The sequence below is a fragment of the Diabrotica undecimpunctata genome, chromosome 6 (assembly GCF_040954645.1).
Source record: "Diabrotica undecimpunctata isolate CICGRU chromosome 6, icDiaUnde3, whole genome shotgun sequence".
Lineage (NCBI taxonomy): Eukaryota > Metazoa > Arthropoda > Insecta > Coleoptera > Chrysomelidae > Diabrotica > Diabrotica undecimpunctata.
In genome coordinates, this window is record NC_092808.1 from 99,932,078 (window position 1) to 99,956,391 (window position 24,314).

General features: G+C 31.3%; 1 protein-coding gene across 1 annotated transcript; it reads left to right on the forward strand.

Moving 5' to 3' along the window:
- The first annotated feature begins 1,019 nt into the window (after positions 1-1,019).
- LOC140442750 (gamma-interferon-inducible lysosomal thiol reductase-like) lies at positions 1,020-21,436 on the forward strand. Its single transcript, XM_072533723.1, has 4 exons — positions 1,020-1,105; positions 7,477-7,614; positions 11,901-12,098; positions 21,096-21,436. Exons 1-4 carry the CDS (start codon positions 1,049-1,051, stop codon positions 21,138-21,140), a joined length of 438 nt encoding a protein of 145 aa, XP_072389824.1. The 5' UTR covers positions 1,020-1,048; the 3' UTR covers positions 21,141-21,436.
- Positions 21,437-24,314: the final 2,878 nt, after the last annotated feature.

Sequence of the window (24,314 nt, forward strand, 5' to 3'; positions counted from 1 at the left end):
TTTAAGCATTTTTTAAATAGTTGAACCAACATCTCATGTAATATTTTTGGTCCATACTTTACCAACTCAATTAGGATGTCTCCAAGTCCTGCTGCATTACAGTTTTTCGATCTTTTGGGGGCATCACTTAACTCTCCGGTTGTTATCTCAATTATTTGTGTATGTTCGGATATTTCTTTCATTTTGATCTCTTGGAATGTACATCTATCCTCTGTCAATAAGACCTCATAATGGTGTTTCCACTGTTTCAGATCTATTAACTGCAAGTTATATTTTTCCTTTCCTTCTCTCCGGAGAGACTTTATCACCTTCCACGCTTGGCCAACTCTTGTTCCACCCAAATACCTATCCACCTCTGCACATCTTCGATCCCACATCTCATTTTTACTTTTCACTACTTATCTTTTTACATCTCGATTTAATTTTTTATATATCTTGTAATCTTCCTCCTTTCTCGTTGACATTCATTTCTGATAAGCAGTTTTCTTCTTGTTTACTAACGTTTGCATATTCTCCGACCACCATTCTTAATTTTTTGTTTCATGTTTTTCTTTATAACCCAAAACTTCACTTGCAGCCTCATGAATGCATTTTTTAAGTTTCTAGTATAATTGTTGTATAAATGTTGATTTTTCAATTTTTCAAGATTTTCAATAATATTTTTTCATGTACGTAGCGAGTTTCTGATATTAATTAGTCATTTGTAGGATGCTTCTAATTAATTTATTTGCCTTAAGCTCATTTAGAAATTCCTTTGAAGCTTTCGAAAATAGTTTATCATATTCACCTATCTAATTCGTCTGCTATTTTCTATATTCTATTCGCTGATTACGCACTTAAAATAAATTTTAGAATTGCCTTCTTCAACATTTCTTTTTATAGCTATATTAAAGTACCCAAAAATGCAAATAGATTCCGAATAAGAAAAATAATTTATACTATGAATTGTTTATTATCTTAAATTAAATTTTCAGAGGTACTTCAATTTTATAATAGGAACAGTATAAAAGCTAATTTTTTTTTCAATGTTTACCATAACACTTTAAAAATGTTCTCAAAGATAATATTATTTGTAGCTTCTTTGTGCGTTTCGTGCAGTACGCAGGTAGGTTTTATTAATTTTTTGTAGTCTAAGATCTACATTTTATATACGTTTATTTTATTTTTAGAAATAATAACAAGTATAATAATTAAATCGTAATTTTAGGACAACACTAACAACACTAATTTTCCGTAGGTCTTCTTATTGTTATCCCAACGTTATTTAATTATGTTCTATTATCTAAAAATAATTTCAATAAATAATATTAAATATTTCCTTGTAAGTTATGATATTGTCCTAAAAATAAATAAGGCATTGGTAGTTTCGAAAAAACTTGTGCTATTCCAAGCTGTAGAGATAAAAATGAATGATGTTGAGCATTAATTAGTGAATTTTTGAAACCAGCACACCTTTAAGAAGTAACCTCCAAGTGCGCCCAACTCTAAACTGTTGATTATATTTTTTTATAATTAGCACTTTTAACGTACACGTTAATTAAAGCACATTTTTATTGTTTCAAATCAATATTTTGGGTCAAAATAAGTTCAATATTATAAAGTACATAAAAAATCGTTTCATTTAATAATTTATAAAATAACTTTTGTAAAATTTTTATGCAAAATAATTATATATGAAAAACCGCTATTTATAGTAAAAAAATTGGTAAATCTGAACGTTTTCTTCTCTTTTTGGCTCGTAGAGAAAAAAACTTAGTTCAACTTTGTAAGATATTTTGTCTTTTTTAGCAGCTCTTGATAAGAATTGTAAACACAATTGAAAGCTCGAGATATTAAATAGTTAACCAATAGCCCCTTTTATTGACTCCAACCCATCAAAAACATTTATATATTTTTTCCAAACGAGTCACAATACTTCTTTTTTCTTACTCATATATATATATATATATATATATATATATATATATATATATATATATATATATATATATATATATATATATATAAATATATATATATATATATATATATATATTATATATATATATATATATTATATATATATATATATTATATATATTATATATATATATATATATATATTATATATATATATATATATATATATATATATATATATATATAATGAATCAACAACAAGTGTGCAAAATAATTGTACATTGTTTAAATAAAATTAATAGTCAAAAACATGTACCTGTCATCGTGTTGTAAGAAAAATTATACATTGATATATTTCTTTTGCAAAATATTAAAAAATAATTTAAAATATTTTGAAGTTTATTGCACGTAAAATTTGTTAAATATAAACGATTAATTTAATAATAATAAACCTTGTGACTGCCACTAGATCCAGACATAGAAATAAAACGTAGAATAGTATTGACTAAAACTACTTTTATGAAAATGAAGTCTTTTTTTTTTGTTTTTTTTTGGCATTAGGCTCAAGACCTATTTAGCCAGACAATTGGTTTAATACGTAAAAACAATCTCCTACACTTCCTTTAAATTCATGACTATTTCCTAACCGTTAGTTCATTCACTCAATTTCCTAACCTTCCCGTTGAAAACACTATTGGGTGACTATACGAAAAGGATTGAACAGGAACACACGCTGCACGCTAAGGTGTCCTTCGTAGCGATTTTTTTTAACACAAACAATACAGGCAACGGTTAAAGGTAAAGACATAAAAGGAAAGACAATGGAAAATACAACAACTAAAAAGTACGTTTGAAAAATTCCCATAAAATCGATCTTATAGTTGAATTTCGACTACCTAAATAGAGAATAGAAGTAACTTTCTGCGGCAGTATGATTTTTTTTGGGAGATGGCTTAAAATAAAAATTTTATGGCTTCTTGATTATATCGACATTGAAAGATCCAGTGGTTAAGGTCGTCATAATTGCCATTACATTCCTTAATATCAGTTTCAGAAAGTTATATTTTATATAGGTAAGCGTTTACTGTAGCATGTCCAAAAAGGCATCTAACGTACATAGTATAAATTTTCCGAGAGATGGGGCGTCTGTCATTTGGGGGAGTAGATGGAAGAGTTGGATATATACTGTAGTATGTATTTTTGCTACTATTAGTAAAGGATTGCCACTCAATTTCCCAATTAAGTCTAACATATTTCTTCCTAGCTGAAACTATATCCCATTTTGGCAACTCGTTGTACTCTATAACCACTAAAGTAGCGTCTTTAGCCAAATGGTCTACTTTTTCATTGCCTGGAATATTGGAGTGACCTTTCACCCACACAAAGTTAACAATCCATTTTAAAGAAGTTAAGGTTCTTAGCTTTTCAAGCCCATCTACAATTAGTCTGTTGGTATATATATATATATATATATATATCTGTTTAGAGAAGTGTCTTAATGCGAGAAGGACGGAGTGTGAGTCAGATAAAATTATATATGGTTCGAAATATAAAGTGCTATTAATTATCTAATCCAACGCCTTGACAATGGCTACCAATTCAGCTGTGAATATCGAGCAATCTGATTTTAATTTGTACTGAAAATAATCTTGAATATTGTCTATGTAAATGGCACAGCCAACACCAGCAGGCGATTTTGAGCCATCGGTATAAATTTTACAAGAATGGTTACAGTCGGACAGTTAGAGTTGGAGAGTTTTTGTTAACCCACCATTTGTTTGTTAGATTTTCAACAAAAAGACAAGATATTTTTTGTAATAAGCTATTTTGATTATTAAACTAGCGTTTAAGAATAAATTTTTTTGTCAAAAATACACGTGTTAAATATAAAGGTGGCTCGTTACATTCTGCCAAAAGGGCTGGTGTGGGAGTAGAATTGAGAGCTCCTAGGACTAACCTTAAAGCTTTGTATTGTATTCGATCCAATTTAATCAAACGAGGTTTTATCGCTGATCAATAGAAAAAGCTTCCATAGTCCAAAATTGATCTGGTATATGCTCTGAAAAATAAGTTTATTTTCGGTTCTGCTCCCCAATCGTATCGATTAACGGCCTTAAAGATATTAAGGCTTTTTTCACATTTGGTAATGCAATTAATAATATGCTGGTTCCAGGTTAATTTTGAATCCAAGGTAACACCTAGGTATGTAAAACTGTTATATACAGGAATTTGCAGCTGGGAGAATTTTAACGTACTAACTTTTGGTAACCTGTGTCTAGAAAAAAATACTACACCTGATTTCTTAGGTGAGATGTCAAGCCCATGACTATCAAAATACTTTTTGCAATAAGACATATTTACTTTAAGGGCATTAACACATTGTTGAAAAGTTTTTTTCTCAACATAGAAACAGAAGTCATCAGCATATTGTAAAATGTTACTGCATTCCCATAGTATGTTAGTTTAATGAATACAAGTTAAATAATAAGGGACTAAAAACTGAGCCCTGAGGTAACCCTTTGTTAACTATCCTTTGACCAATCAGTGAATTATTTAAACGAATATGGACTTGTCTATGTGTAAATAGATTGACTATAAGCACATATACTAGGCACTCCTAATTTAACAAGTTGATCGAGCAGAAGGTCGAGAATAACGTTATCATATGCACCAGAAATGTCCACAAATAAAGCAGCTGTGTATTGGTTTTTAGAATAAGTTAATTGAACATCGGTTGCTAAGTGTGAAATGCAATCCATAGTTCCTTTTCCTCTACGAAACCCAAGCTGACCGTCTGAGTAAAGGTTGTTACTTTCCATCCACCATTCTAATCGATTTTTCATTATTCGTTCAAATGTTTTTAATATACATGACATAAGAGATATCGGTCTTAGGACATTAGGATCATTAGCTTTTGGGATAGGTATTGGAAGACACTGCTTCTAAGAATCACAGTTATCGCCTTTAATTAGAATATTGTTAAAAATATCACGGAGAAATTGAAGTGCTATTGTAGGCAAATTATATATCAAAAGATAATTAATACCATCAATCTCAGACGAGGATCTCTTAGAATTCTTGATATTAGCAGTTAGTTTATTGATACTAATAGGCTTAATTGATACTAAAAAATGTGATTTAAATGTATCTTCAGCGGGATATATTGAAGAACGAATATAGCGAGGAGCTATTTTATGAAACAAATTTTCAACGATATTTTCGTCGTGCACATAACAGATTTTTATTTATTTTTTTTTAATTTTCTTAATTCTATCCCATATTTCAGTTGGATGAGTTTGTCTGTTGAGATTGAGACAGAAGTTGGCCCAACTATTTTTACATTTCTGTTTAAAGGTTCGTTTACATTTAGCATTTATTTTTTGATATTCAACAAAGTTTGCCAGACACATATTTTGTTTGTACCTTTTGCATTCAATTTTTCTCTTATTCTATATCTCACGGCACTCCTCGTCCCACCATTTGGGTGATTTGAATGATATATTTGAGAATGGTCCTAGAATTTTGCACGCTTTGTTCGCAGCATTCGTGATCTGTTCCATTAAAAATATACCCATACGGTTGGTATCGATGCAGTTTGGTGGCGTGAAAAATGATTTCTCTATTTCAGCTGTAAAAAAGGTCCAATTTGTTTCATTCATAGACCATCTATATAATGGGGACGTGATTGCATCATTGTGATAATAGTTATTAAGCGTAATACTAATTGGGTAATGATCTGATCCCTATGTATCCTGATTAACAGACCAACCAAGCGTAGGACATTCCTTAGATGAAGCAATTGTGAGATCTACTGCAGATTTAGCCCGGCCAGGAGGGAAAATCTTTGTGGCAGATCCATCGTTTATAACAATCAAGTTTGTAAAATGATTTAAAGCATTCACCAAAACTCTGCCATCATGTGAGCATGCAGGTGATCCCCACATGCCGTGATGGGTATGAAAGTCGCCTACTATTATGCAGTCACATTTTATTTAAATAAATAAACTTATGTAGTCTATATATGTATATATATATATATACATATATATATATATATATATATATATATATATATATACATATATATATATATATATATATATATATATATATATGTATATATATATATATATATATATATATATATATATATATATATATATATATATATATATATATATATACTCTAAGGAACACTCGAAGAGTGGTGGGTTTTTCGGTCAAAGTGGAGAAGTAAAAGACAAAGAAGATGGCTACTTCATCTATTTATTGAAGACGTTTCGCTTCTTAATCAAAAAGCATCATCAGTTCATCTAAAAAGAACAATATGAAAAACCAAACATATATGGAAAAGTTATTATAAGCGGGTTACCTTAAAAAGATATGTAGCAGTCAAAGATATAAAATGTGTAAAGAAGCTTATGATAATGGACATTAAATATTATGTTGTACAGACAACTAAATTGAACTGAATACAATTTACAAATTAACTCAACTTAGCACAGCAAAAGACATGTGGTAATGGTACATGTATATAAAAAAATATGTGAAAAAACTTAATAGTAAAAAACATTAATTTATAGAGAACCAAAAAGATCATATGATGCACTTCCAACAGAATATAATTATTTAAATTTGATCTTAACTTTAGGTAACATTATTAAAATTGAATTATAGATATTTAAAAAAATATATAATGAAGTTACCACTCTTAAGCTTCTCAGTCGCTGTCGGTGAAATGCGACAGGAATTTAGGTACCACGCCGAACAAGAAAAGACAGTAACCTTGAGGTCAAAAATTTGACAGAACAGCAAGGCATTTTTTATTCTTATGGCAGAATAGCCAGCAACAGGTGAAGATTGATTCAACCTCCATCAGTCCAAGGTTAATACATTTGGAACTGAGAATAATATAGATTCTATGAATCTATTTTATTATAAAATTTTATTAAATTATTTGAGCAGAAACAATTATTTAAATATGTAAACGTAACATTGACAAAATAATCAATAAAATGTAAGTTGAATAAATCTAAGTAAAGTAAGAAATGATTTTATTTTATATGAAAATATGATAGAAACTACACCTTAGGGGACAATTCTTAAAGTAAACAACATATTAGGCCTAATTCTGCAATATTAATGCATAATAAATTTAGCTCAAGTTAATAATATCCGTTCTTTTATTGAGAGCGTTAGGATGTTTAAGTATTGAACACATTTCCAAAAACTGTCTTTTAAATATATTGCGTTTATTGCCAAGTATCTTAACTTCATTATTAAAGTCCACTTTGTGTTTAGTGTTAATAGCATGCTGTGCAAGAGCACAAGTATGCTTAGATAAGTTGATATCATCGCGGTGAGTCGTAAGACGCCCTCTCCGTGATCTCCCTGTCTGTCCGATGTAGCATGAGTCACACTCAGCACAAGGTGCTGACTGGGACTGAGCAAATATATATATATATATATATATATATATATATATATATATATATATATATATATATATATATATATATATATATATTTATATATTATCAACTGTGCAACATATATTTTGTTTTATTTTTTTTTTAGGATTCAGATTTAACGATGACTTTTATTTACGAAGGCTTGAGTCCATATGCAACTGATTTTGTTTTGGATCAACTATACCCTGGATCCCAACAATTGGGAGACAGCTTTAAATTGGATTTAATACCGTATGGATGGGAGGTGAGTTAAAATAGTGGGTGATACATTAAATCAAAAATCAATAAATGTATACCTCTGTTATAGACTTACAAAGCTTATTACCATATATTTACATAATAAAATAAAATAATCCAGCAACAATATATCTTCCGGAACTGTAAAAAGATTTTGTTATACTTTAATGGTGACACCGTCGCAGGTCATTCTTCTATCTGCGTCATTTGACATACATTCATTGAAACTCGGTGGGTTACTATCCACGTTTTAATATTACGTGGCTTCTGCTTCTTGTGTATCATTTGAACCAGCATTTGAGAAAAGACTATTTATGTGGACGACTTTTAGTGTGCGTCTAGGCAATTGCTTAGTTCGGTGTATCACACAGTTACTTTTTAAATTGGTATTAACCTTCCCATTATCTTTAGTTAATAGATAATTACATTAATCTTGTATTAGGTAATTAATAGTTATATTTCGATCTATCTTTCATTTCATCACTGTAAATCTGGATATGTTTTCTGGCAAGGTCATGTATTTTGTCACGTTCTCTTGTCGACGTATTCTTGACCTGCCAAGTTTTCTTTGGACAGTTGGTAAGCAGGCTAGAAGTCAATATTGTAAAAAAGTTTCCCTATTCTTAGTTATGTAACTAACGCAACATTTGTTACAGTTTACTTTTCAGTACAATTAACTGTAACTTAATTGTTATTTTTAAAACTTCTATACTGTTTTAAGGTTTAAAAGGAGTTAAAAAGTTTTAACAGCTATACTACATGTTCACCATTACGTTTTCAATCGAAAATATGTTTCTGATATAGATCATTTGCTTGGGAGGGCATTGGCATTTGCATTGGTTTTTCCTGGCATGTGCTCGATGTCATAATAATATTATTGTACATTCAAAATATCTAGTTGTTTGACCTCCTGGATTTCAAAATTGTAAAAGCCTCTTCAGTGCTGCGTAATCAGTTCGCAGATTCAAATTTTGGATAATACAGATATTTGTAAAAAAGTTAATAGGCATTCTTAGTATTTTGATACTATTTTGGATTTATTTTAAATGAGCTAAATGTTATTATTAAAGAACTTTGCTCAGATTCTTAAAATGGTTATCAAATATCTTTTAAACTACAATTATATCATTCAAATAAATCAAATATATGTGCCATGTTAGTCCCCTCAAAAATATCTCTTAAATTTCGCGGAAGCAATAGATAAAAGTAATAATTACTAAGTGCCAAAAGCCTGAACCTATCTTTTATGCGACTTTTTCTTGCTCAGCTGGCGTGATTCCTACTTGCTGATATAAGCTTTTTTAAGATCAAGTGTAGAGAATCAATCTGACCCAAAAAGATTATCCAATGTATCGTCTATTTTTGACAAGAAGTATCTATATTTTTTGTCTGTATTGAGCTACTAGTAGTCAAAATAAAAACATGCAATAAATTTTTATTATTTACCAGGACGTTAGGTGAGGTTGACAGACAATTGGATGGTTCAATGATCCCTTATTTGTCTATATCTCCAAAAAATTGTTTAGCTTCTTCCCGTTTCGCAAACGGCAGTTTTTGTATTATAGAGCATCTCAGTTATTAATTTTATTGGTTACTATGCTTGTTTTACCTTTATCCCTTTTATATGTGGCAATAACGTTTTGAAATTCTACCGACATAACTTCTTCTTTTTCTTCCTCTTTATAAGCAATTCTGCTTGTTCATTGGCGGATTAATGAACAATATGGAAGGTTGTCACTCCATCTTTTGCGAGGTCGTCCTATACTTCTTCTGCCGATTGGTGCCTTATCTCTTGCTATTTTGACGACACGGGTGTCCTACATTCTGCTTATATGGTTATTCCATTATTTTTTTTTTATTTTGTGTCCATTCATTTATACACTGTACGTTACATTTTCTTTTAATGTATTCACTTCTCTTTCGATCTCTAAGCGTATTTCCTGTAATTCCTTGCAGTACTCTCATCTCTGCCGTTTCCAGTAGCCTTTGCGTTGTGGCTGTGTCGGGTCTTGTTTCTGAGGCATATGTCATTATTGGTCTTACACTGGCTTTATAAATTCTTAATTTCATCTCAGTGTTAATGTGTCTGTTTCGCCATATAGTGTTATTAAGGCATCCTGCCAGTCTATTTGATTTTTGTACTTAGTCTATTACTTCTTTGTCCAGGTTTTTATAGCTAGACAGTGTAATTCCCAGGTATTTCATTTCCATTACTTGTTTAATACTGATGCTATCAATTTCTATTTTACATCTGGTTGGTTCTTTGCTGACTAGTATTGTTTCAGTTTTCTGAGATGAGATTGTCATATTAATTTTTTGCTTTTATTTTAAATCTGTGGATCAGTCTTTGCAGACTATCTTCATCTTGGGCTATCAATATTTCGTCGTCTGCGAAACAGTGTATTTTGATTTCTTGGTTTCCCATTCTGTATCCCTTTCCTTTGTTAACGCTTTTAATGATTTCATTTATGATCAAATTGTAAGTTATCCATCTATCCATCCATCTGTTCTGACTTCCATTTTGTTGTTTTGGTAGATGTTTTCGATAGTTTACATAATTTTTAGGGAAGCTTCTCTAGTATACAGAGGATGGATTACATCTTTAAGTCTTACTCTGTCAAACGCTTCCTTAAACTTAATCAGATACAGAAATGCTGGTCTATTATACTCTAGTGATTTCTCAGTAATTTGCTTTATAACGAATATTGCATCCGTACATGATCTTCCACTAAAAAAACCCTGTTGTTCATCGCGTTATTTCAGTTGTAAGTTTTAGGGTAGTATTTAACAAGTTTATACCTCTGTAGTTTTCTGGGTGTTTTTTATCTCCTTTTTTGAATATTAGAATTATGTCGCTCGTTCTTCATTCTTCCGGTATTTTATTGTGTTTTATAATTTTATTAATTATTGTTGTTAATTGTTTTGTCATTGCTGCTCCACAATATTTTAGTAACTCGTTTGGATCCCGTCTTTACCTACTGCTTTTCTGTTCTTCAGGTTTTCAAGTATTTTCCGAACTTCCTGTACATTTATATTAAGTTCTTCATTTGTGGTCATTTCTGGTGTTCCCGGTTCTAGCATAATTTGTTCTTCACCTGCATATAGCTTTTTTAGGTAGTCAATCCACGTATTCTTTTCTATGTGTTTTGGTTCCATTAGTTCCTTTACCTCCGTTCTTTGACCTCTTACGAAGCGCTATATTTCCTTTTGCAGACCGTAAAAATCATGTTCTATTACTTTCTAAAAGCGTTTCCAGTGATCATGTGCATGTGTTTTGTTTCTAATTATCTTGTAATTATGGTATGCCTTTGGTGTTTTGATTGAAATGTATTTCAGGTAAGCTTTTTTCTTTTCTTCATATTTTTCCTTCAGTTTTGTACAAACCATGGAGTTCTTCGCCTTGGGAACGATTTATTTTTATTTATATTTCTTTCACCAAGAACTTCCTTAACCGAGGCTAAGATATTAGGCTTAATTTTTGCCCAGCTTTCTTCGACTCCATCACCGACATAACATACATTTATTTTTGTGTTTCTACATTATCAAAATCTGGTCATATATGAACAACTATATCAAGTCTTTAAGGTTCTAAAAGTTTGTCAGTCTTAGTTAAAGAGCAAATCGTCGCTACAAGAACACACTAGTCTACCAAAGTTCTTTTACCTAATTTGACAGAAGTTTTCTTTATGTTCTTGACTCTTACAGGAACCAAGAGACTAGAACACTTACAAGAGCTTCTAACGTTTAAAATCACTTAATATTCACGTCTTTGATCATCTTTAGGCTTCCCTTTTTATAGTATCTGTTAAGTCTGGTAGTTAGAATTTTCTCAATATGATCGGGTATAGTAACATTAGAGAGTGTTGGTATCAGAAAAAATTGTTTTTTCCTTTTTTTTCATGACAAGAAATATTTGTACCTACTATGCTTTAGTTTTAGCTCTTACTGGTGTCTTAGTGGTGGAGTACCTACCTCCATTAAATATGTTGCTTTGACTTTGCTGCCCAGGAAAATTTGGAAATATTCAAGTTAAACCATTTTCGTAGGTTATGAAGCTAGGATATTCTACTTTATCCTAGACCTCCTTTTCCATGTACCTTAACTTGGAGTATAATCCGTATGAAGTACATCGTATCGTTGTTCATTACGCATTATATGGCCCCTATATTCCAGTTTGCGACGTTTTATGTTTATAATTTGTTAACGTCTTTTACCCATTATGTTAAGAACTTCTTCGTTTGTCCTACTATAACCAATTTTCTTTATATATAATATGTATATTTTCATTTGCAGAATTATGAAAAACTAGCCGATGGAACAATAAAATATACTTGTCAACATGGAGAGAACGAATGCTATATTAATAGAATACACGCTTGTGTTATTGACCAAAATCCAATTCAATCTGATCTTATAAGCTTTTTGCAGTGCCATTTATATCAGGCTACCGCATATAATATTTTAGAGGAGTTGTTGGATATGGCAAAGGATGTAAGTTTTTATCAACGTGATGTATTATTATCAAAAATATTTAGATTATTTTAATAGAGTACTTACTATTTAATTATAAAATATAAACATTAGTAATATATATATATATATATATATATATATATATATATATATATATATATAAATATATAACTGTTTTGGATGGGTTGGAGTCAATAATATATATATATATATATATATATATATATATATATATATATATATATATATATATATATAATATATATATATATATATATATATATATATATATATATGTAAATATATATATATATATATATATATATATATATATATATATATAATAATAAAACAAAATAAAAAAAAGAAATGTATACATAACCCAATTCGATTGGCAACAAAGAAAGAGCAAGAAATATACGAGGAAACGATGGAAAGAGAACTAAAAAAGATACAAATAGAAGAGCAAACTGAGAACAAATGGGAAAACATAAAGCAAATAATGAACAAAGCAGCAAAAGAATGTAATAAACAAGAGAATAAAAAGAGGAAAGACTGGTTCGACATAGAGTGCCAAAAAGAAATAGAACTAAGAAAATCATTAAGGATGGAAATGATCACGAAAGAAACAACAGAGATAAAGAATAGATATAGGGAGCAAAGACAAAAAGTAAAGAGGGTGCTGAGAGAAAAGAAGAGAAAACACATAGAAAATAAGCTAAAAGAAATAGAAGAGAATTACAGAAATAAAAAAATAAAAACCTATATCAAGGTGCTAGAAATGAAAAAAAAGGTTTCCAACAAAAACCCATATTCGTTAAAAACAAAACAGGAAATAATATAAGCGGGGAAGCAGAAATAGCCGAAAGATGGAAAGAGTATTTTGATGAATTACTAAATGGCAATAATAAGTCAAACCAAAGAGAATGTATGGAAGCAGAAGCAAGAATCGAACACTTAGAAGACATAGAAGATAATTCACCCAGCAAAGAACAAATCGAGGAAATCGTAAAAAATCTGAAAAACAACAAATCCCCTGGAAGCGATAACATAACAGCAGAGATGATGAAATATGGTGGAAAACTGCTAAATAATTGGATATACAAGATCATAAAGGAGATATGGATAAAAGAACGAATACCAGAAGATTGAAAGGAAGCCATTATTTTTGCCCATTACACAAAAAAGGAGATAAAACAGAATGCAGTAATTACAGAGGAGTAGCGTTACTAAATACCGTATATAAAATCCTATCAAAATCCATAAAAGATAAGCTAGAAAAAGAAGTTGAAAATATAATAGGCGAATATCAGTGCCGATTTAGACGAGGGAGAAGCACAACGGACCAAGTATTCATAATCAGAGAATTACAAGCAGAAAGCTATGAACACAACTTACCAACGATAGCGCTATTCATCGACTTCCAGCAAGCATACGATAGAATAAAAAGGAAGGAATTAAAAGAGACCCTTGAGGAACTGGGAGTTAGCAGAAAGTTGCGTAACATGATACATCTTACTTTTAGAGAACACAGAAAACAGAGTCAAAGTAAACAATCATGTATCGGACAAATTTATAGTAAACGAAGGATTAAGGCAGGGCGATCCTTTGTCATCATTACTCTTCAATTTATGCCTAGAAAAAATAATGCGAGAAGCGAAAATCAATAGAGAAGGACTCCTATATTATAAAAGACACCAAGTTTTGGCATTTGCGGATGATATAGTGTTGCTGGCAAGAGGAAAAAAAGAGCTACAGGAGATAGTACAGAGAATAGTAAAAGTAGAAAATGGGACTTTACATAAATGAAACTAAAACAAAATGTATGCAGTAGACAGATGATCAGTTCAGGGATGGACAAAAGTTTAAAGTAGAAGTAGAAGAAAGATTATCATACGAATTCGAAATGGTAGAAAGATTTACATACCTAGGTACAATAATATCACGTAAACCTAACATTAAAGAAGAAATACAAGCTAGAATAATGGCAGGTAATAGAAGTGTACACGCTCTTAGTGGAATGTTGAAAAGCAAGTTTTTATCAAGAAAGGCAAAGATACAGTTATACAAAACAACTATACAACCAATAGTAACGTACTGCAGTGAGACATGGACAATGACAAAAAATGAACAAAATTTACTGGAGAGATGGGAAAGGAAAATCCTGAGGAAGATATATGGAGGAATAATAAGGGACGATTTATGGATAAGAAGATCAAATAATGAGTTAAAGAAATTATATAATCAACCTAACATAATAGGAGTCATAAAGGCACAGAGACTAAGATGGCGAGGTCACCTATAAAGGATGCCGAACACGAGGACTCCAAAAAGGGTACTAAACTACACTATAACTTTAAAAAATAGAAAAGGAAGGCCAAAAAATAGATGGAATCAGGAGGTAGAAAAAGATATGAAAGAAATTGGACTAGAAGGCCAGAATAGAAAAATAAATAACAAGAAGGAATGGAGAAAAATCACATATCGAGCCAGAGAAGATCTCAGTACATAAAGGAAAGCGAAAATGAAGAAAGAACAAACTTTTTAAGCCATGGCCTCTAAGGCCTTTAGTGCTATTGTATATAATATATATATATATATATATATATATATATATATATATATATATATATATATACATTTATATATACAGTGCTAGTCAAAAGCCTGCCCCCCCCCCGTATATTTTGAACAGTTATACTTATAATAGTGAAATTTAAAGGGGGGTAATAAGCAGACGTAGGCTTCTTAACTAGTCATAACAAGTGATGTAATAGTGACAGATAATGTTACAGCTCCACTGTGACAGATAATTTTAAATAGGACCTTATGGTAAGTGATACCCCGTTTGCAAGCTATTAAAATACCTATTCAACCATACTAATTTTATTTGAGTTTAAGCTCATTTTGATAAATAAATTAAATAAATACTAAAATTGTAGTTTCGCATTTAATTAAAAAATATTAAAACCTCCGCCTCTGGTTACTTGTCAAAAAGTTGACGTTTTTCAATTCCCTAATTGTTTTTACATCAACTTTTTTGACAATTAACGAGGGGCAAACGTTAGAATATTTATTAATTAAATTCGAAACCACAATTATTTTAGTATACCTATTCAATCATAATAATTTTATTTGGATTTAAGATGATTTTGACGAATAAATTAAAAAAATACTAAAATTCTAGTTTAGCATTTAATTAATAAAATTTCTAATGTCCGCCTTTGGTTATTTGTCAAAAAGTTGACGTTTTTCAATTCTCTAGTTGTTTTTAGTTTTGCAAAAACGTTTGTAGCTCAATATTTAGTTTCTGTTTCTGCTAAGTTTAGTCAATTCTCTAGTTATTTTTAGTTTGAAAACGCGTTTATCCATCCATCCAATGGCGCTACAGCCCAAATCGGGCCTTGGCCTCCTTCAACAGGCTTCTCCAATCATCTCAATTTACCGCTGTTCTTTTCCATGAACGCGTTCCCAGGTAGTTCCTGGCATCCTCATCGACTTCGTCTTTCCATCTCTTTTTAGGTCTTTCAACAGGTCTTTTTCCCTGCATTCTTGCATTTAATAATTTTCTGGGGATTCTATTCTCATGCATGCGGACCACGTGCCCTGCCCACCGTAATCTCTGCAGTTTAGTATGTTGTGCTAGAGTTGGTTCGCTATCTTGCTCGTATATTTCTCTATTATGCCTAATTCGCCAGTTGTTGTTTTCACTTATTGGGCCCAGGATCCTACGTAATATTTTTCTTTCAAACACATCTAATGCATTGGCAGATTTCTGTGTCACCACCCATGTTTCACAACCATAACTTACTATGGGCCTGATTATTGTTTTATAGACCCGGAGTTTTATTGCTAGTCCTACTGCTTCTGCACTCTGTTTCAACTCAACGTAGGTTTCTTCCGCTGCATTCACTGTTCTGCTCATTATGTTTATATCATCTGCGTATGCTGCTTATTGGGTAGACTTGTTTGTAAGTATGTTATTTCCGCTCACCGTCAACCGTCTAATTACATATTCAAGAACAAGGTTAAAGAGCGTTGGAGCTAGTCCATCGCCTTGTTTCAGTCCTTGCGTTATCGTAAACGCATCAGTGATCTGTCCCTGAATACATACCTGTGCTTCTGTTTCGATCATTGTCATTTGCACTAGTCGTATTAATTTTGATGGTATGCCAAATTCTTCCAATATATTAGGTAGAATTGTTCTATCTATTGAATCATAGGCTTGTTTAAAATCTACAAAGAGATTGTAAACGGCCATGTCATATTCCCATGCTTTGGCTAGTATTTGTTTAACTGTAAATAGTTGGTCAATGGTAGATCTATTTTGCCTAAACCCTGCTTGATATTCCCCGATGGTTTTTTCCGTGAGAGGTTGTAGTCTTCGATTAATGATGTTTGTGAGTATTTTGTATCCCGAACAAAGTAAAGAGATGCCTCTATAATTCTGACACAACAGTTTGTCTCCTTTTTATGAATAGGGCAGATTATACTTTTCTTCCATTGTTGGGGAATTTCTTCTTCTATCCATATCTCTCGTATTAGCTGGTACATCTGTTGTGTCAAATTCCTTCCTCCTTGCTTGAGTAGTTCTGCCGGTATTTTATCTATTCCCGGTGCTTTATGGCTTATAGCGTTGGTGGTCTAGTTAATTCATTGTCTTCCCCATTTTTCTCCAGTTCTTGAAACTATAAATACAATACTTTTTTTAATCAAAATGTTATGAATTTATTTTTTTTAAACTTAAAGTCACTAATCACGAGTGTATGCAAACTTTGAACAACAATATCTTTGTAAACAACAATAAACCATTTTTTATCATACAGAAAACCGAAAAAAATGAATTGTTCAGAAAATAAAAACCTATATGTTTGTACTCTTTAAGATTTTTCGATGAATAAAATCGAGGCGTTTGTGATGTGGTTGTATCGAAGGATACTAAAAATTCCATGGAGTAGCAGAACCAGAAACGAAGAAGTTCTTTGAAGAATGGGACATCAACGAACCCTATTAAATATTATTAAGAGGCGTAAACTAGAATATCTTGGACATATAATCAGAGGACCAAGATATGAGTTCCTTCGGCTAATTCTCAACGGTAAAATCGAAGAAAAGAAATGGATAGGACGAAAGAAACTCTCTTGGTTGAGGAATTTGCGGCAGTGGACAGGTTTGACAGCGGACCAATTGCTACACGTAGCGCAAAACCGAGATCAGTATAACAATATTAAAAGCATGCTAGTCGCCGACGTTCCGTAGGGATATGGCACTCTAAGAAGAAGAAGATTTTTTGTATTACTAATTATTTTAAGTTATTTTTTATCTTTTCATAAACAAAGTAAATTAGAAATCGGTAACGCTTAATTTTATTTGGGGTGCTAATTAGGGGGAATTTTTTTACAATTACCAAAAAAAGGTCTTGCTTTATTTTATAAATTAAAACACTTTTAAAAAACTTTAAAGTTTCCTTTAAAATGTGTTTCATTTTTTTTGTTATTTTACGTTGAAATATTCGATTTGAAATTTGACAAATAAGAACCCACTTTTCATGAGCTAAAACTGTGCTTCGACTGAGTCTACAGACTTTATAAGTACACCATTCTTTTTGTTTTCTTATAGGCCATATTTTTGTTAATATTTTTTTTTTCGACAAATACTTCATTTTTAAGTTATTTGTAAAAAACCATCTGAAAACGTGGTTTTTATTTAAAAAATGAACATTTTCACTCGAAAATAACTCGATAACTTTACGAAGTAAAGAACGAAACTTTATAAAGTAAAAGTGGCTTAGAATTAGTCAATTAATCAATTTCCGGACTTATTTTTATCGTAAGTATATTTTTTTGTCACCGAGAAGGGGTAGCTTTCACAACCCAAGTAAAAGCAAATCTGGATTCAAGTCAGAAAGTAAAGTAGAGAGCAAGAAAAAACTAAATCCAAAACTTTTAAATTGAGGTAATTGATTTTGGTCGTCTGTCTTGTTTGGTCACTTAAAGTGAACATTTATATTGACCACACACCACGATTGACCATATTTTTTTTTAAATTATAATCTGGATTCTGTTGAGAATACTTTTATGTTTACGGATATTTGGGATTTAGTTATTATAATATATATATATATATATATATATATATATATATATATATATATATATATATATATATATATATATATATATATATATATTTATATATATATATATATTTATATATATATATATATATATATATATATATATATATATATATATATATATATATATATATATATATATATCTATATACGAGGCATGTTTTTTTTGCGATTCCGCTGCCGCAGCGCTACGGTCGGCGTTACGCGCATGAGCGCTGGTTACCTACATCTCTTGTCTACGCACTGACGCCATTACAGTCTGATTCTTCAGTGTATACTTGTTTACTCCAGTGTTTAAGATGCCTCCTGTTATACGATTTCTTAGTGCTAAAGGCGTAAAACCGATCGATATTCATCGTGAGATCGTTGAAGTTTACGGACAAAACATTATGAGTGATGGAATGGTAAGGAAATGGGTGAGAGCATTTAAAGATGGCCGCACAAATGTGCATGATAAAGAACGGAGTGGGCGTCCTTCGGTCGTTAATAAAAATTTGGTGCAGAAAGTTGACGAAAAGGTGAGAGAAAACAGACGCTTTACAATTTCATCATTGTCCGACTGCTTTCCTCAGTATTCTCGTAGTGTTTTGTATCGCATTGTTACCGAGAACTTGAATTACCGGAAATTGTGTTCACGTTGGGTTCCAAAAATGTTGACGGATTTGCACAAAACCCAACGTTTAGGCAGTGCATTGACTTTCCTTGAGCGGTACCACAGTGAAGGTGAAGATTTTTTAGACCAAATTGTGACCGGTGACGAAACGTGGGTAGCCTACGTCACACCAGTATCGAAACAACAATCCATGGAATGGCGACATTCATCATCACCACCAAAAGAGTGAAGTTTAGGCAAACAATTTCTGCCGGAAAATCATATGCACAGTTTTTTGGGACAGAAAAGGAGTATTGCTAGTGGAGTTTCTGCCTCGTAATGAGACAATCAATGCAGCGTCTTATTGTGAGACATTGAAAAATCTGCGTCGTGCAATCCAGAATAAAAGATGTGGCAAGTTGAGTAAGGGTATCGTTTTGTTGCATGACAATGCCCGTCCACATGTGGCTAATTAGACCAAAGATCTCATCAAATCATTTAAATGGGAAACTCTAGATCATCCTCCATACAGCCCTGATCTGGCGCCCAGCGACTACCATTTGTTCCAGCACTTGAAGAAACACCTCGGCGGTCAGCGCCTTCAAGACGATAACGAAGTCAAAACATTTGTGATGCAGTGGTTAACAAGTCAGGCGGCAGAATTTTATCAGGAGGGTATTCAAAAACTGGTGCCACGTTATGACAAGTGCCTTAATATTCACGGAAATTATGTAGAAAAGTAGATTAAGGTACAGGCTTTCATGTAAAAATAAAATTATTGCCATATCTTTGCACGTCTTTTTTTAATTCCAAAACGGTACTTACTTAAAAAACACGCCTCGTATATATATATATATATATATATATATATATATATATATATATATATATATATATATATATATATGTTGAAGTCTTTGTTAGCTGTGTTTTTTTTTTTTCGTATGGAACTGGGTTGGCGACATATTAACATGAAACTATAGGTTGGAATATGAAACAAGCTCAATTTTTTATTTAACTTCTGAAAGTCATTTTTATTAATTTTCCTTCTTATCTGCTCTTATAAAACAATTACTGTTTAGTTTTATCTAGATCATGTAATTTTAACCTCTTCAAAATTATTTTTATATTGTTGTTTTTGTAGTATAAAACCATAGTGATAATTACAATATTATATTTATTTTGTACCATATACGACTACATTTTTTTATTTTCGTACAAATTAACAATGTATGGTTCTCGTTTTTAATTTTTAATGATTTATTTATAAATTTCACATATTCTGTATGATACCCATTTTATTCCTAAAATCTAATGGGAATACACCATTATGACTACACTACAATATCGGCGATGATCTCTGAGTGTGTGGTCGTCTATAATCTGCACAATCAACCCGCAAGCGTCCACACAATCGTCCGTAATAGTACGTTAAATGCAAACATCAAGCTCGCTCTTACTTGTCTGTAATCGCCGATTATGAAGAGAGTTCATTATAGGCAAGGTTATGATGATTCCTCTGTTTGCGTTCTAACCCACCACAGAGACGCCTCAAATCTCTATTTAGTATCTAGATCTAGATACAAAATATAAATTTGATGGTAATATGATCTCCGCAGATAACATCGCCGTTGTTTTTAGATAACATGAATCATTTTTAAACAAAATTAAACAAAAATCAATAAAACGTGCTTGTTAATAAATTCACTGTATAAGTACCTACGATAATATTATATTTCGTACCATTCTGAAAATTTGTCGAGCATCGCTGATTGACACAGAGCAGTAAAATGTAATAAATATAAATGTATAAATATAGTTACTATTTTATTGTGAATAAGCCACAATTGATAGTTAAAATAAGTTTATTGACGTTTTAATCTCCACTTAGAAAATCGTTCTCAAAACACAAACATTAATAAATTAAACAATTTTTGTTTTTTATTACTTGTTTGTCACCAAAAAATAACAATTTTTTATATGAACATTTATTATATTCAGTTATTGAGTGATTTTTACTTGAGGCGCAGCAATGCTGGAACATGGAAAAAAATCACATTATTCGATATAATTCGATATTTTTTTATTTATATCATTTAAAATACTGTACTTTGACTAAAAAATAATTTCAAATACATCTAGATATTATGTAATGGTTTTGTAAAAATAAAAATAACTTGAAATTAAATGTTTGAGGTGATTAATTTAATATTGTACTTCCAATTAAGTACTGCACTTTTATTACGTTCTATCTATAATAATAATTTTTTTAATATCCATTTTTCAGTGCTCTGGAGGTACTATTTCTTTGATGAACTTCAAGTTTGTGTAGAAGGATCCCGTGCAGACGAACTTTTGCTATCCTACTCCGAGAGACAATCAAAATTGAATCCTCCACTATCATTCGTACCAGATATACGATTTAATGGTGTTTATGATGCGATTGCAAAATGATGCCACCGCCGATTTTGTTGCTACTATTTGCGAATTATTAAAAGATAATAAACCAATGTTTGTGAAGCTAAGAGTAGAAACTTCTAATCCAGAAATGATTATCCCCAAAACGTATTTCGTATAATTAAAAATCACATTTTATATAACAATGGTTTTAAATAAAATAATGTGTATATTTGATTAAATTAATAATGAATTTATTTAATATTAATATCCTATATTAAGGGGTAGAATGCGAATACATGGAGTTGATTTCAGCTTACTCCAACTAGCCTCTTTTACTCAAATCCGACTCTCACCTTCACGCTGGTGTTCCCTGTTAACCAAGCAACCCGGCTAGAGATCCGGTATCCAACCCGGGTGGAAAGTTGGGTCAAGATCGAGAACTGACGAGAGCGGGTGAAATGGCCCTCCAAAAAGAGGGTTTGGCGTTGGGTTGCCTACCCAACCCGGTAAAACTGGGTAAAAGTTTACCGGTATATGTCGGTAAAGTAGAATTTAACAGAATATCTAACACAGATATAAAATCATATTTTCAGCGAATAGACAAAGAAAGATAACAATCATATTTCCCCTTAGTCTCCCCAGTTTCCTCCACATTCCTCATGCACGCCCATTAGTGAACGTCAGACGATTATTTCCGTTCCAGCTTATACGTAAGAAACAGGGTTGCCTTATTACATATTTGAATTAAAACATCGAATTTATTCAATAAATTGGCAACCAGTGGCGCGGTTATATTGCCATTCAAAACAGAATAATGATATTAAAAATGAAACACTAACTGACACAAATACTGGTACAAAATTTCTTAAATCGGTAAGAAATTTACAGATTCGCATTTTTATCTGACGAAATTGTAACCTAATTTCCAATAAAACAAGATAATTTTGGCAACATCGCCATTCGTCCGTTCTCTTCAATGGTAAACTACATACGAGACAGACCAAACGCTATGCTATGTATTACTTTTTGGAGGTAACCGCGTAAGTGTGAAGATAAAAATTTGATATGCCGACTGTTTATACATCAGAAGGACAAGTACAAATAATAAAATGGTACTTTCGGGGCAATTCAGTACAAGAAACTATTAATTTATTTATTGTGGCTTTTAAAAATACGCCAATACCTATGAAACTGTACTGGCCATTATTCATCAATTTGAAAAGTTTGGCTCTACTAATAGCAGATCTAAAAAATGCTTCCCATTAGATCAGCCTCGCGAAAAGAAAATTTCTCAAGAATGAGAAATTAGAGAAATTTAAGTTTGTGAATTGACTAAAGCGACGCTATGTTCAAGTAAACAATTTGCCGATGAAGTTGATTTGAATGCAAAAACAGTGAGGAATATGTTTAAAAGAAACAACTACCATTGTTATAAAGTGCAGAAATATTTCCTGATGATCAATTTAAACGGATGCAATTTTGTGAAATTATGATGGAGAGATGCCAAGCAAATAATAATTATTTGAAAAATATTTTGTTTACACATGAGTCCTCGTTCACAATTCACAATAAGCATTATCCATCCGTTGTATATTATTGGTCTAAGGAGAATAAGCATTTGAGTGTATCTGTGCGTACACAGTATCCACAAAAGTTGAATGTTTGGACTGTAATTTTGAAAGACCATGTTATTGGTCCTTTTTTCATTGAAGACAATTTAAGCGCATTCAAATATCTCCAATTACTGCAAAATTAAATTATTCCTGCACTTAAACGTCTTTAAATTAACTTCAACGAAATTTGGTTTCAACAAGACGGCTGTCCTGCACATAATGCAAAAGCCGTTAGAGAATATTTAGCGTTAATTTTTGCTGAACGTGTCATTAGTACAGACGGTACAATAAAATGCCCCCCTCTGTCTTGGCTCATATAGATTTTTATTTCTGGGGGTTGATAAAAACGAAATTGTACAGGCATGAGTTCGATCCAGCCACAACTTGGAAGAAATGAAGGAAATGATAATCCAACTTAGCCAAAACATATCGTCAGATGAACTCAACGCCATGAGAAATGCGCTGTATAATATATTTGATTACTGTTCGGTACAATTTGGTGGTCTGTTTAAACATTTAATTACCTAAGAATTTTTTTTTGTTTAGAATTTCTAATTGTTTGGAATTATTTTTAATTTAAACAGTAGTGTTGGAATTATTTTTTATTTGATTTCATTTTTATAGAACAAATTTATACTTTTATACTAATTTTATCTTTTTTTGTTTCATTTTTATAGAACTAATTTTTATTTTCACACCTACTACCTCCAAAAAATTTTAACGACGAGAATATGGTTTCAAAGATATTATTTGTAAAATACCAAATATTATCTTATTTTTAATTATAACACGTAATTTCTCGTCCGGTTTAAATTAACATAATACACCTACTCCTTCCTAATGATTCACTAGTACTGTCTTTATTTATTATGCTTTACGAAATACCAACCCACGAACCCATGCCATACACATGAGCAGACCAACTAGTTTTGTTCTGCTCATTACCACAGTATCAAAATCAAGTGCTAGTTACTTTGACGACTCGACGTTGCCAAATATTTTGTATGAAGCTTTTTTATTGTGGCGGTATAATGCAGTTTATTATTTTTATTGGGAATAAGGCACAATGTGACCTTTAAAATAAGCTTATTTAGATGTTTAGATTTCCGATTCGGAAATCGTACTTAAATACAAAACATTAATAAATTAATTTTATTTAAATTAAACAATTTCCGAAGTGAAAATCAAAATGTTAAATTAAACTTATTGTAAAGTAAAATTGTGGCATATTCCAAATCAAAAACAGTAAGCTGACATTTAAATCAATTCGCCAAATTGATTATCTTTGAACATTGTTCAAATGTCAGAGACAACAGTTCAAATAAAACCAATAACTTTGACAACTTTGATCTTTCCCCCTTCTGTTAAATTTATTATTTCCACTAATGCATTTTCGACGATATATCTCTCTCTTTCTAAACAGGTGTTTCTCATTCCATCTCACGTAAGGTCCATACTGACGATAAATTATTACGCAGGCTGTATATATTGTA